Genomic DNA, 14,246 nt, shown 5'->3' with positions numbered 1-14,246 from the left:
TCGAACTCTTTGGAAGATGAAACCAATTTTCATTTTATTCTTCAGTTACAATAACCGAAATTGATTTTCCCACAAACGCACAATTCAGGAGAAATTTCTGGTCAATTATGACATAACCAACCAATTAATTAATAAATGAATATAATCATATTATATTCTTAACTTATAGTTTGATATCATATATCTACTATAGTAATTTCTCCTCTATTTGATATAAATCATATCTATATCTAATTTTCTCCAAAAAAATGTATCTCATACATTTAGTTAACTATATCATATATAATTAACCAGTTCAATTATATCATATATAATCGAACTCCCTTTCGTCAATTTGAACATTTCAAATGGACCCAAAAACTGATTCTCGACTTTATCCAAGTTACCTAGGGGACCTTATGGACCTGTGGCTCGAAGCTCCAACGATACATGAATAGCTGACTACACGAGATCCACCATCGATTAACTGCCAGGCATTCCACTAAAGATCAACAGCTAAACTCTTCTTACCACATATATATTTCTATGTCCATCAAATATAACCAATCATGAGTATGATGACCTTTCACAGATGCTCGTAAGTACAGTTGGGCCAATTTACCGTTTTGCCCCTATAGTTACATCTCATTCCTTAAGTACCACTGATTCCTCTAATGAATAATACAATATAGTCCAACTATGTGTGAACACCTCTCAGGCCAAGAGAAGATGTGTGGTGCAACATCGTTCAAGCCCTAGAATCATCCCTTAAGGGAGCTATCTATCTACTTGCCCCTGCTTTGAGGAAAGAGTGAATGTCATCTTGTGTAGCTGAGTTCCCAGCTCCCAAATCAGACGAATCCCCAAAATGGTAGGTTTGAGTCGGTGACCTGGCCACTCGCACTCACACAAATCAAAGGACCACCCTCAATGGCAGGATTTCTCAACTCACTCAAGATTGAGGTCATGTTACCTATGGTCATCCTAGTGAAGTGAAGTCTTTGTCATGAACGGTGTTATATAACGAGACGTTAACATTTCGTGGTTAGGTTTTATACAAACTCTTTGTATAGGATGCCCCTGCTCACATGTTCCCTACACGAATGATCAGGATCAGACCATCTGTGACAAGTCACGTCATGTGTGACCATTCCACAAAGCAGGCCGCATCCATAGTGTTAATAGGATAAGGTTTCCCTCCTATATCCATATACTACAAACCATTTTGGTTATCACTTAAGACATGATCCACTTGTATGTCACCACATACATTCTTACGTTACATACAAATAACCAGGGATTTTAGGTTTATTGGTTTGTGATAAAGCAAATAAAATAAAAAACTGAGCAAAATCAAGAAGTAAAGTAAAATATCACATATTATACATCACAAGCATTCGTACAAACTGTTTACAAACTACAGGACATGAGACTTTAGGGCATCAACCCCAACATTATGTTCATTAGAGGGATCAGTGGTACTTAAGGAGTTAGATGTAACTACAGAGGCAATGGTTATTAGCCTAGCTGTACTTACGAGAAATCTGTGAAGGGTTATCAAACTGTTGATTGGTTGAAATGGACACATAATATATCTGTAATAAGGAGAGTTTAGTTGTAGGTCTTTAGTGAAGTGCCTGATAATTAATGGATGGGGATGCCGTGACTAAAGAGTTTAGTTAGTTATTCACGTACCGTTGGAGCTTTGAGCTACAGGTCTATAAGGTCCCTTTGGTAGCTTAATGGATTCAAGTTGAGGATCAGTTCTTGGTGTTGATTTGAAATGTTTAATCGATAGACCTTTGCCATCTCCCACTTGCTCAATCATTTACACAATTGTTCCTCCTCTGGTCTCTTCCTCTAACCAAGTCCACACAGCGCCCACATTTCTAGTTTCTCACACCGAGAATACCAAGGTAGTCATTGTGGTGGTGTCGTACTCAACTCGACTAAGTCGAGGTTGTTAGAGGTTGTTCGCTATGTTCGTGATCTTGGAGTTTGTTGTGTTCATGATTGCTATGATCATGTTGTGTTGTGGTTGAAGTGTTCGAGCATTCATGATTGCAGTCTTGGAGATTGTTCGAGCGTTCGTGATCGAGGATGTTTGAAGATGAGTCTTCAAAGGTATGTTTATTTTATCCCTTGATCTTATAGAAAATCATGCTGTAATTTCGTATGTTGCATGACCAGATAGTTTCCATTTCTTGATTGTAATTGTCAATGTTCATATACGAATAAAATTTGGAAAGATCATTCCGCTGCTCATGGAAATCCTCATGTCTGATTTTCTTCAATTGGTATCAAAGCCAAGTTGTTCTGATATTCCAAATTTCACTTTTTTTTTAACTTCTTTTATAGTTATGGTGGGTTTCCTACATTGCATTTAATTGTTAAATGCGTTTGTGGATGGCATTGATGAATGTTTACGGGTTAATTGCCTTTGTTTTAAGCTTTCTGATGCGTTATTTTATAAGGTTAAATTATGGAATGAAATACGGTGATGGAAATGCGTTGAGCAACAAGTTTTCTTAGCAGAATCTAAGTATAAATTCCACTGAGTTTCTTGGTAAGTCCAGGGTCAAACTTAGGGTCTAGGGAAAACGGTATGCGGTGGTAAATTTCAAGAAGACTTTGTGATAACCAAGAAATCAAATAGTTGTTTTGGGTTATTTTTTCTGGTAATAAAATAAACAAATGCGGCGAAGTCACGAAAAGAGTTGATAATATGGAAGATGTGATGAGTATGCAGTGAACGGGTTGAGAAGGGGTTCGGCTAACACTTCCTAGGATGCGTTCATGTTATGCGATCATGAAACACACATACAATAGCAAACCATCTCTCAACACGAATGCTACGGCTTCTAATACTAGAACGCATGCGATATATGTGATGAGTCTATAGGACCTACATATAAGCCTCTATTCTTATTTATGCGATGACAACATGACACTCACACAAATAAAGCAACCACATAATATAAAAAAATCCTAGGTCATGTTAGCTTAGTTCTTCTCAACCCATTCGGTAAATTTAGCTACTCATGCGTGCATCAAGAGAGTGAACAGATGTAGACAAAGAAATTACATTGTATAGATATAGAGTTGAAATACAAAATAAAAATGCAAGATGAGAATAAGGAGCCTGGTAGCAATCTCTTGCATCCCAAGGCTTTTACACTGTCTTTTTTACTCTGTTCAAAAGATAGTCTCGTTATCGCAAGAATCGCCCCGCTCTCTGCTTTTCCACGCCTCTGGGTTCTCTCTCGAGTTACCCTAAGAAATCTTCCGACGTCTCTTCCCTTTTCTCGCCCCGCCTTCTAAATAAAAAGGAAAACTATGAACAAGGCTATTCTATCTAAGGGAAAATTCGGTAACTGTCTGACCTTTGCTGAAGGTTGCCTTTGGTATTTATAGAGCTTCGGGGTGAAAGGTGGCTTCTCTCTTATGATTGCACAGATGGGATGGCGTTAATTCTCTGATTGATGCGTCGAATATTTGTCACCGAAAAACTGAGTGTACTTGTTACAGTAGAAGTGGCTTGTCAACTTAATTCAGACTCGACCATTATCAGCTTTCTGTCCCATCGTGATTAATATGCTTTTCACCCAGATGCGCCCACCAAGTTGTGTCGGCTCTATGCGGTGATCCTTTTTAAGCAGATAGTTGCGAGCACAAATCACTGCAAAACCTTGCGGTAACGCTGCGCTCCACCGTTGATTTCTTGTGATTGCACTTTTCGTCTTGCGTCAACGCATATTCTGCATAAAAATACAAAAGTTAACTGTTTTTAACGCAATGTTATGAACTTAATGCTTTTTTGGACGCAATCTAACATATTTTATCAACGCAAACCGTCATTGTTTAATAACTTAGCACTGTAATAACATGCATTTCTGTCATTATCACTTTCATTAAATTACAAGTGTTAATTTGTAAGAGCCCCATTGTTTTTGGGCATAATTAACATGCAATCGAGTAGGTAATTCAAAGTGTTTGAGTTAGTTGAGTCGTTCGTGATGAAGTTTCAAAGCATGGAGATGTGGTTCTCAACGAATAAGGAGACCAAGAGTTGGTCGTGTCGTGTAGCCTCAGGTAAAGGATCGTTGGGATTTGGCTAAATGATGGAGTAGATTTTTCTATGTCATCGTGTAGTATTTACTAAACGATCGTTTAGCAATGCTAAACGATCGGGTAAATCGTTTACTCTATCGCGTAGCATTGGCTGCCCAATCACATAGGCGCTGGAAGTAGATGATTGAGTAGGAGCATATGATGCTTATCGTTTAGAAAAAGGCACGCACTAAACAATCATGTTGTTAGCATGCTCATCGCATAATCACTGACTACACAATCACACGATATACAATACAAAGGCACTCGCTCAGCGATCGTTTAGAAGATTGTGCTTCATCGCATCGTAGTCATTTAGATGATCGTATAAGGTTTGCGTTGCGGAGTGCGCTGCAGAATTGGGTACCTCATGATTTATAGCGTAGTAAAAGGTACACGATCATAGCTAAACGATCGTTTAGCTCTGGAAGTGTAGGTAAAGGATTGAGTAAAGCGTTTACTCTTTCGTGTAAACGATCGTGGGGAAGTTTTGTACACGATGAGTAGAGACGTGGACTTCGACCAGACGGTTCAAGACTCAGTTTGCCTATTTGAACCGGAGACTCTTTGTATTAGTAATAGTTAGCTTTTAGTCTTGAAGATTTTGAGGCAATTTTTCCCGGTTCATCAACATTTTGTTTAATATACATGAGATGTATGTGGTTTATATGGCATTGTGTATGACATATAGATTTGAAACCCACCTTAAGTTGTGAAATTATTCATGCATCATGTATTATAAGTAGGACTATGTTGTATTGTTCATTAGAGGGATCAGTGGTACTTAAGGAGTAAGATGTAACTACAGGGGCAAAACGGTAAATTGGCTCAGCTGTACTTACGAGCATCTGTGAAAGAGTTCTCGTACTGATGATTGGTTATATCTGATAGACACAGAAATATATCTGTGGTAAGAAGAGTTCAATTTTCGATCTTTAGTTGAATGCCTAGCAGTTAACAGATGGTCGATCTCGTGGATAAAGAGTTTAGTCAGCTATTCACGTACCGTGGAGCTTCGAGCTATAGGTCCATAAGGTCCCTTTGGTAGCTTGGATACAAGTTGAGAATCAGTTTTTGGGTCAGTTTGAAATGTTCAAATTGAGAAGATGGAGTTCAATTATATATGATATGATTGAACTTGTTAATTGTATATGATATAATTGACTTTATGTATGAGATACATTAATTGGAGGAAATTGGATATAAATATGATTTATATCTAGTAGAGGAGAAAACATTATGGTTGATATATGATATCAAAATATAAGTTTATGAATACAATATGATTATATATTTGTTTTTAAATGGACAGTTATGGGATAATTGGCCGGCGTTTTCTCCGTAACCATGCGTTAGTGGGAAGTTCCAATTCGATTTTTGTAACTAAAGAATAAAATGAAAATTGTTTTTATTTTGCAAAGAACATGCTTAATTGCTCATGAAGTGTTTGCATTCGATCTCTTAGTAATTCAGAGCCTACACAATAGCTTGTATTTATTGCCCGATCGCTTACACTCGCACATGCATATACTAAACGATCGCTTACATTTTCCTAAACGATCGCTTAGTGCCCGAGATTTACTAAACGATCGTATAGACGATCGCTTAGCTTTTCCTAAACGATCATGTACCTCACCTAAATGATCAAGCATCTTGACTATATGATAGTCGTTGCCTTCTCCCACTTGCTTGATCGTTGTATACGATCTCTTTTCCTCTTCCTCTCTACCAAATCTGAATAGAGCTCACTCTTTCGATTCTCAGTCCGAGAATACTAAGGGCTCTAAGTGGTGGTGCCCTCCCCATCTTCTAGTTGTTTGTGTGAAGCCGTTCATGGTAGACGACCGTGGTGTTGCTGAACGATAGTCCGACGTTTTAGCGAGAGCGAGAGCTTCCGTTTGTGGAGAAAGCAAGATTTGTCAAGAAGAAAGTTTTCAAGTGGTAAGTTCCTTGTTCTTTCATTTAATTTATCTGAAAGATTGTCGGTAATTTATAGTTTGATGCATATCTGTATATGTGAATGTAAATATGGAAATTCTATCACAATGGTTTGGAAAGATCCACTTCCACTCAGAGGTACTCTTGTATAAAAGTTCCTTCAATTGGTATCAGAGATAGGTTTCTAATATTACAAATTCATTGCTGCAAAGAATTGCATTTACATTCTCGGTGGGTTAAAGCACATACACTCTTTGTTTTAAGTGTTAATCATTTTTGGATGTGTGGATTAATGGAGTTTTCTGGGATGAAACCTTGGTTTGTTAAATTCTTTTACATTTCCAATTAATTGTAAAGGCCCCTACGTTTTTTGGCATTATTAATTACTATCGAGTCTATATTCAAAGTTAGTTTGAGTCTTTGAGTCGTTCGTGAAGAAGCTTCGGAGCAAATGTTGTTGTTCTTTGAGGATGAAGACGACCAGACATTGGTCGAATCGTGTAGACGATGGGGTAGATCGGATGCTTGGGAGTCGTTTAACACGCGCGCACTAGACGATCATATAGCTCATCAAGCTTCATCGCTTAGTTACTGACTATACGATCGTAGAGTAAATCGCGTAGTAAATCGTTTACCTATCACATGTTAAGCGATCATCTAGACGATCAGGCTTCGCAGCCTCGTTGTCGTCTAAGCGATCGTTTAGTATCAGCACGTTATCGTCTAGTACATTGTACATTCGTTTACCTGGAGGCATTTACTAAACGATGGGAGCTTTGCCTGGTGGTTCAAGACCCGGTTCGCCTGTGAACTGGTTTGCTCGGTGGAAAAATGTAATAGATAGAATTTTTCATTTCGGTTTTAGAGGTGGTTCATCTCGGTCCATTAATCAGTGTTATTTTATACATGAGATGTATGGTTTATTTTATATATTATATGGTATGCACATATAGAAAAATCTCACCTTAGGTTATGCATTGGTAATGCATCATCTCTTTATATTAAGTGTTATAATTTAGAGAAGCATGATTTAAATTACGTAAGAGCATGCTCATGCATCATATAATATAAGAGTTATATTTATGTATGCGTAAAGCATTGACATGCATCATCTTTATATTATAAATGCATAAAGTTTGGTTGTTACTTGTATATAAAAGTTATGTATAGTAATGACCGGACATTACATGAAGCATGACACATAGGTTAATTTATAAGCGTTATAAATACCTAGTTGTGTGGCAACATATGTTTTAGTTGTTTCTTTTATAATGGTTATAAAAAGAAATTAGAACTAAAGGCAATAACAAAGACATGCATGCCAACTTAGGTTTAATTCATGGTTTTAAAATGTTTAAAACTTGAATGAGATAGATCTAAGATCACGGTTCTAATATGATTAGCAACCTTAGGTTTTAATCTTTTAATCAATTTAATAGGATTAAATTAACTAATAAAAGGTTAAACTGTAGCAAATCTATCTATAAGGGACCTTTTTGTCTAAGTCGGGTTCTGTCTAGGCTGAGATATTTAAGGTGACGAAAACGTAACACCCCTACTTGGGAACCTACCTGAAAAGGTCAATTAGATAGATTTGATGCATGCATGCAAGTTAAGGATAGTGCATTAAAGAGTTTAATGTGACTACTTGAACTTGTTTTATTTCAAAGGCAAAAGTTGTTTTTGAGCGGACTTAATAAATGAATTAGACTAAAACCAGTAGTCGGATTGTTTAGGTTAATGAACCCCTAGGAAGAACATTCAGTAGGAGGTACTTGGGGTATAGCTTGTCTTCAAGCATATCTTCTACCAAGGCAATCATGCTCCAACCCTATCTTATATTTCTGTGATGATTGGTTGCTCCGAATGTTACACTTACACATTACCTGACATCGCACTTTTCCTTCTATCCTTGTTAATTCCTAGCAAGCCCTACCTTATCCTTCTACGTAACAAAATTTTGCTCAAAGACACTTTTCTAGTTTTTAAAATATAAAGTTTATCTCTTCTTTATCAAAACAACTTATGTATCTATATTCTATTTAATGAATGTTTAGCCATGAGACTTGTTAAGCAAACATTTTCCATCCACGTCCCCGTTTAGATTACGATATTTTTTTGTCAAAGTTCCCTCTCCCATTTTGTAACTAAATGGGAAATCCCCACTCTGTTAGGATGGGTCCCTTTGAGGAAAATAAACATCTATATTAATAAACTACAAAGATTTGAGTTATTACATATATCATGAAAATTGGTAATTAATTTTATGAAATTTTCTATGGTAGGATTAGATTGTTACAAATTTCAAAATAAATGGACGAAATTTTTATATATTAAAGTTTATGGACTAAATTATTTTAATTCCAAAAAATACGAAGATTAAACTATAAAAAAAAATAAAGTTGAGGGACAAAATTATTTTTTTTTTATAAAAGTTCGAACCAAAAAAAGTAATTTTTAGCTCTTACTTTCCACAAATATACATAATTTTACAATAAGTAATTGATTATTTTTTTTTTAAATGATAAAATTGCTATAAATATTTTCAAATATAGGAAAATGTTCCTATCATTGATAAATGTCTATTAGTGTTAATGGGTGTCTATCAGTGATAAAGAGTGACATTTTGTTATATTTATAAATAAGTTGGCTCATTTCTTATATTTGAAAGCGATCCTAAATAATTATTAATTAATTTAATAAATAAATACGAATGGGAGATTTTTTTTTCCTTAAAAGTTCTTCAAGAATTGGCACTATTAAGAGTCCATATTAGGATTATCATGATTGGTGCTTATAAGGGGCCTAGGATAAAATGTGGTGGATCCCTCCACCACATATGAACTCTCTTTGTTTCTTTATGTAATTGTAAACATTATTACATTCTAATGATTGAGAGGTTTTCAAAATAGCAATATGAACAATTGCATTATTTTCTCTCATTATTCATTTCCAAATTGACATCAACGCATAAACAACACAACTTTTATATTACTGATCTAGTAAAATGATCTGATTTCTTTTCTACGCTAAAATACTATCGACTTAATTTCAGAGATTTGCTTCTTTCATCTTATATATTATTAAAAATAATAAAAAAATAAGAAGAAAAACGAAAATAATAGGAAAAAGATTTCTAACTTCTAAACTTTTAATTTCATCAGTTTTAATTCTAAACATGAATAAATGTTACAAATTTAACCATCAATTCAATTTTAGCGAACTCATCAACTAATTTTAACAAAAAGAAATTTCATAAACTCAACAATTTCACTAAACAAAATTTTGCACAAAGATAAATTTAACTAAATTCACAAATCAACCATGGAACAATATTCCCCAAATTCATAAATTTCAACCAAAAAAATTTATTGTTATTTTTATCTAAAAATTTACCAATTTCATATATGTTATATGCTATACAATTTGTTAAATGCATACGTGAATTTTCTTAATGCTTGGAGTGAGAACTCAACAAATGATAAAATTGTAGCACTTTTTAAAATTTAAAATTAAAATTGCAATACTTTTGAATATTTATAATTAAAACTGTATCATTTATTTAAGTTTAGGGCTCAAATAAATAAGATTAGAGTCTAAACTAATACAATTTAAGGATGACACGAATTAAGTTGGGGGAGCTTTTTTGAATCAATCCGAAATCTTATGTTGGTTGGATTGGCATCACGAAAGATCCAAATAGGGTCTCCAACTAAATCCAACCGAACTCTTAGAATTTGAGTTGGCTTATCGAGTTATTATATTGTTTTATTATATTAAAACATTTAAATTTATCTACAACATATGACTAATAATTAAATGTTAAATACCAAATATTCATGATATTCGTTGATGGCAAAATCCATACAGGAAAAGTGCACCTATCTTTACGTGAAAATAACAATAAATTTGTAATTTAAAGAAGAGATGATCTACAAAACAAATTAAATTAAAGAAGAAAGGCATTAAAACCAATTGATCTACCAAACAAATTAAAGAAGAAAGGCATTAAAACCAAAGTTAGAGAAAATGATATGAAGTTACCTTAGTTATAATAATTTATCCATAGACAGAATGATTTGAAGTTTATCTTTTCTTCTTAGGATTAGGATTAGGATGAGATGTATTTTTCCTCTATCTTACATAAGTCAGATTTGATTAGATCGCTTTGTAGTTATTTGTTTCTAAGTCCGTTTATCTTGAATTTAACTTCCATATCTGTTCCTGACTTTTGATATTTCTTTAATTCTAAGTTCACCCCTAATAATATTTATTACAAAATTTAAACAAACATAAACATAATAATTAAGTGTATATCAAAATTTTTAAGGAATTGCAAATATAGCAAAATCTATCAACTATAGACTCTATAGTTAATAGGCTCTTACCAACTATATAATCTATTACGCAAAAGTTGTAACTAAATTTTGACATATCTACAAATTCTTTCGTATTATGTCATATTTGGTAATGTTTACTATATTTATAACTATCTCTTATTTTCATACAACTCGAAATTCAGTCCAACTTGACACAAATAAACAAAAAAATCAACCAAATACAATTCAAACTATAATTTGATTGAAATAACTTAAAATTGTCGGATTATTTGAACTCTCCTCCTTTCTATATTTACCCATAAACAAATAAAAAGAAATGAGAAAGTGTTGGAGAAAACTGCGGCATTCTTTTCGGTAAACGCGTTTTTTTTTCTTTTTACAATCACTATTTCTCGGAGAAATAAAAATCTAGGAATGGGGTGTAACACGCGCTTCAATCCGCGCGTGGAGAGTAATTGGGATTTGATATAATGCGTCCACCGATGATGGTCGACAAGACGTGGTGGACCCCAACTGAGTTGTTCCGGTAAGATTCTCACGCGCGTAAACCTCCCCTTCTCCTCTTCACGCCCACACATTATAATACCCTTTTTCTTTTTTTTTTTTTTTTTTTTTTTTAAATACCGTTTTAATCAAATACTTTAGATTCCATTTCATGTACTTTCAAATTTAGTATTTCATATTTCTAATAAAATTTAAACTTAATCCTTCAAATTATTTTTTATTAATATAGTTTCAAAGTTTATAAAAAAGATGTTAATAACATCAAAGTTAAAAGTATGATGTTTGATGAATATTTTTGAAAAATTATAAAAGGATCCTAAATTATTAAATAAACATTTCAAACTTTTTAAACAGATTAATATATTTATTCTTTATATTATATTTACCTATTTTGTAACTTAATTTTTGAAAAAATTTCATTGATAAAAAAAATGTCAAATTATTTATAGAAATAACAAAAAAAAAATGATAGACATTGATAGACTTCTATCACCATCGATCAACCTCTATCAAATAAGATTAAAATTTTGTTATTTCGTATAAATAGTTTTCTTTACTTTTCAATTTTTGAAAATCTCCTTAATTTTTTATGTTTCATGGATTTTTTTTTATATTATAAGTACCCTTGGTTCTCTCCTTATATCGATATTAAGTTCATAGAAATGCCAATATGATGTCAATTAAAAATTTGTATCATAATAGCGTTTTTTTTTAAAGAAAAAATCGATATTAAGTTATCTATAATGATTTTTTTAAGATTTATTAAAAAGCAATCCAGGAAATAAATTGGACAGTAAAGGACTAAAATAGTATTTTAACTTTATTTTTATAATTTTTTATATCTGTCCCTTAATCTGTTTGTATGTATGTGTGGGTAGAAGAGTCTCATATATATTTTTATTTGTATTTTTTATTTTTGGTTGTTTGTTGATTTCATCTTTAGAGTTTTGGAAGAGTAATGAAATTATGAGTAGTAGAGTTGCAAATATGGGAACAATCACAGAAGCTTTAGAATGCTCTCTCAAAAAATGTTCCTTAAGCCATCATCAAACTCATCATCAACAGCAACCTGTTTCTTCATCAGATTCTTCTTCCAACAACAAAAACGCTTCTTCTATTCATCAAACAACAACCACTTTGGATCTCAACTCCCATCTCTCTTTGCCTTACCATTGGGAGCAATGTCTTGATTTAAAGGTTTTTTTCCCTTTCTTTCTCTTTTTATTTTGCCTCCATAAATACATAACCATCTTCCTTCTTGTTTTACCCTTCAATTTCTTCCCAACAAGAAAGAACAGTAGGGTTTGGAGAAAGAAAGAAAAATCCCTTTTGCCCTTTTTGCCCTTTTATCTCAAGAGATGTTTTTTATATTTCCATTTATTTCTCTCTTGCTTCTATAATCCATGAAGAAGGATTAGGGTTTGAATTTGAGGAGGAATAATATATGTGAATTTTTCTTTTTTGCCTTTTTTTTTTTTTTTATTTGATTTGATAGACAGGGGAGATATACTATATAAATTGGAGAAATGGAATGAAGGCAAAGGAAGATCCAAGGTCCACAAAAGAAGATGATGAATATAGTGAAGATTATTGTTATTACTACTCGGACGACGACGATAGCTCATACGACAGCGAAGAGTCGTCGACGGAGTCGTCAAACAACAACAACAACAAGAAATTTGTGGGAGAAGAAGAAGAAGAAAAAGATGTTTTGGTGGTTGGAGGTTGCAAGAGATGCTTCATGTATTTTATGGTTCCCAAAAATCTTGAAGATTGCCCTAAATGCAATGGTCAGCTTCTCCATTTTGATCGCTCTGAAAATGACATTCCATGAATCAGACAAACCTTCCTCTATATTTTCAACTTCATTCCATTTCTTCTTCTTCTTCTTCTTCTTTTTTCAATTGCCTTTTCTTCATGGAAAAAAAGAGAGGAAGAAAGAGAAAAAGGAGAAATTAAAAAGAGAGAATGAGAAAAAAAAAAAAAATCCTTTTTCTTTCTTTCTTTCTTTCTTTCTTTTTTTCTCTTTTTATTTTGGTTTCAAATTGTTTTCATGTGTATTTGTCAGAAAAGGGAGGCAAATGAGTTTTGGTTTTAGTTTTGGCTTTAATTTTTAATTATTTTAATTTTTCTTAGTATTTTTGTTTTTCAATTTTGAAATCTAATGGAAATGGAAGAATGAGAATCATGTGATGGGTGTGTTAAACTGCAAATAAAGCTTAATAGTGTGATGGGTATCAAACTAGAGAACTTGAAGAGTAAAATAAAATTTTAATTCATCTTTGATTTCAATATTATATGAATAAGTTTTAATTCCTTATAATATCTTGATCAGTTGAGTTATATTTGATTTATTTATGATATTAGTTGGATCAATATGCAATGTGTTTATGCATACATGTTTAGTGTCAATTTTATATCTGGGTCTATTGTGAAATTATTTCTTTTTGTTTAATATTTTGAAAATTAATTTTACAGATTAACATGCCAAACTATTTTTCTATATAAATTTTTTTTTAAAAAAAACATTAATCTAGTTTTTAACAATATATGGCAGTGCACCTATATGGTACTTCCATTGACTATAAATGTTGAATTAGTAATGGTAAGTTTACTTTAAAAAGTTTAGTTTTGAACTTTCAAATTTGTCTATTAGATTTTTAGGAAGCTTTCGAGACAAGAACTATTTTAAGATTATAATAATATACCTCCATTTAGCTACATTCAACAATATTTCAAAACAGCACATTTACTACAATATTTATTATTTTACATTCATCAATTTTTTATTCTTTTCTACAGTGTTTACTATTTCTTTCTCAAATTAAAATAGTTTATACCTCAAAGGCATATTATTATAATACAACTATAATAACCTAGGACTATAATAGCCAACTTCTTGTCCCAAATGCCCCTTAATCTTTTAAAATGTTAGATAGATTTCACAACATTTAATTTTGTGTTTAGTAAGTTTTTAAAAAATACAAAACTTTTAGAAATTAATTGAATTTTGTGTGTAATAGATTTCTAAACTTTCAATTTTATCTCTAATATAAATCCGTGAATTTTGGAAAACGTTGAATAGGTCAAAGACACATTAGAGTGAAAATTAAAACTTCAAGGACCTATAAGCCTGCTTCCTTGTTCATGATAAGCTCTTAAGGTTGTTGTTCATGGTTTTTTTAGTGTCGTTGGTCGTGTGAGTGTTTGAAGATTAGATACGTGCGTTTTACCATAATTTTGCCACCATCATGCATTTTTATTATCCAAGATGGGTATTTGAATATTTTCGAACAGTCAAATCTTCCATCTCGAGGGGGAGTATTAGAGGAAGTTAGTTTGTTAAATAATTTGTTATTTTGTTGTATACTTACT

At 32.7% G+C, this 14,246-nt stretch overlaps 1 protein-coding gene across 1 annotated transcript; it reads left to right on the top strand.

The window, feature by feature from the left end:
* The first annotated feature begins 11,741 nt into the window (after positions 1 to 11,741).
* LOC120072288 lies at positions 11,742 to 13,059 on the top strand. The gene is made up of 2 exons (XM_039024744.1): positions 11,742 to 12,068; positions 12,367 to 13,059. The coding sequence occupies exons 1-2, from the start codon at positions 11,838 to 11,840 to the stop codon at positions 12,703 to 12,705; spliced, it is 570 nt and encodes a 189-aa protein (XP_038880672.1). The 5' UTR covers positions 11,742 to 11,837; the 3' UTR covers positions 12,706 to 13,059.
* Positions 13,060 to 14,246: the final 1,187 nt, after the last annotated feature.

The sequence above is a fragment of the Benincasa hispida genome, chromosome 1 (assembly GCF_009727055.1).
Source record: "Benincasa hispida cultivar B227 chromosome 1, ASM972705v1, whole genome shotgun sequence".
Taxonomy (NCBI): Eukaryota; Viridiplantae; Streptophyta; class Magnoliopsida; order Cucurbitales; family Cucurbitaceae; genus Benincasa; species Benincasa hispida.
The sequence above is the reverse complement of the archived record's forward strand: the minus strand, read 5'-3'. Positions and strand labels throughout refer to the sequence as shown.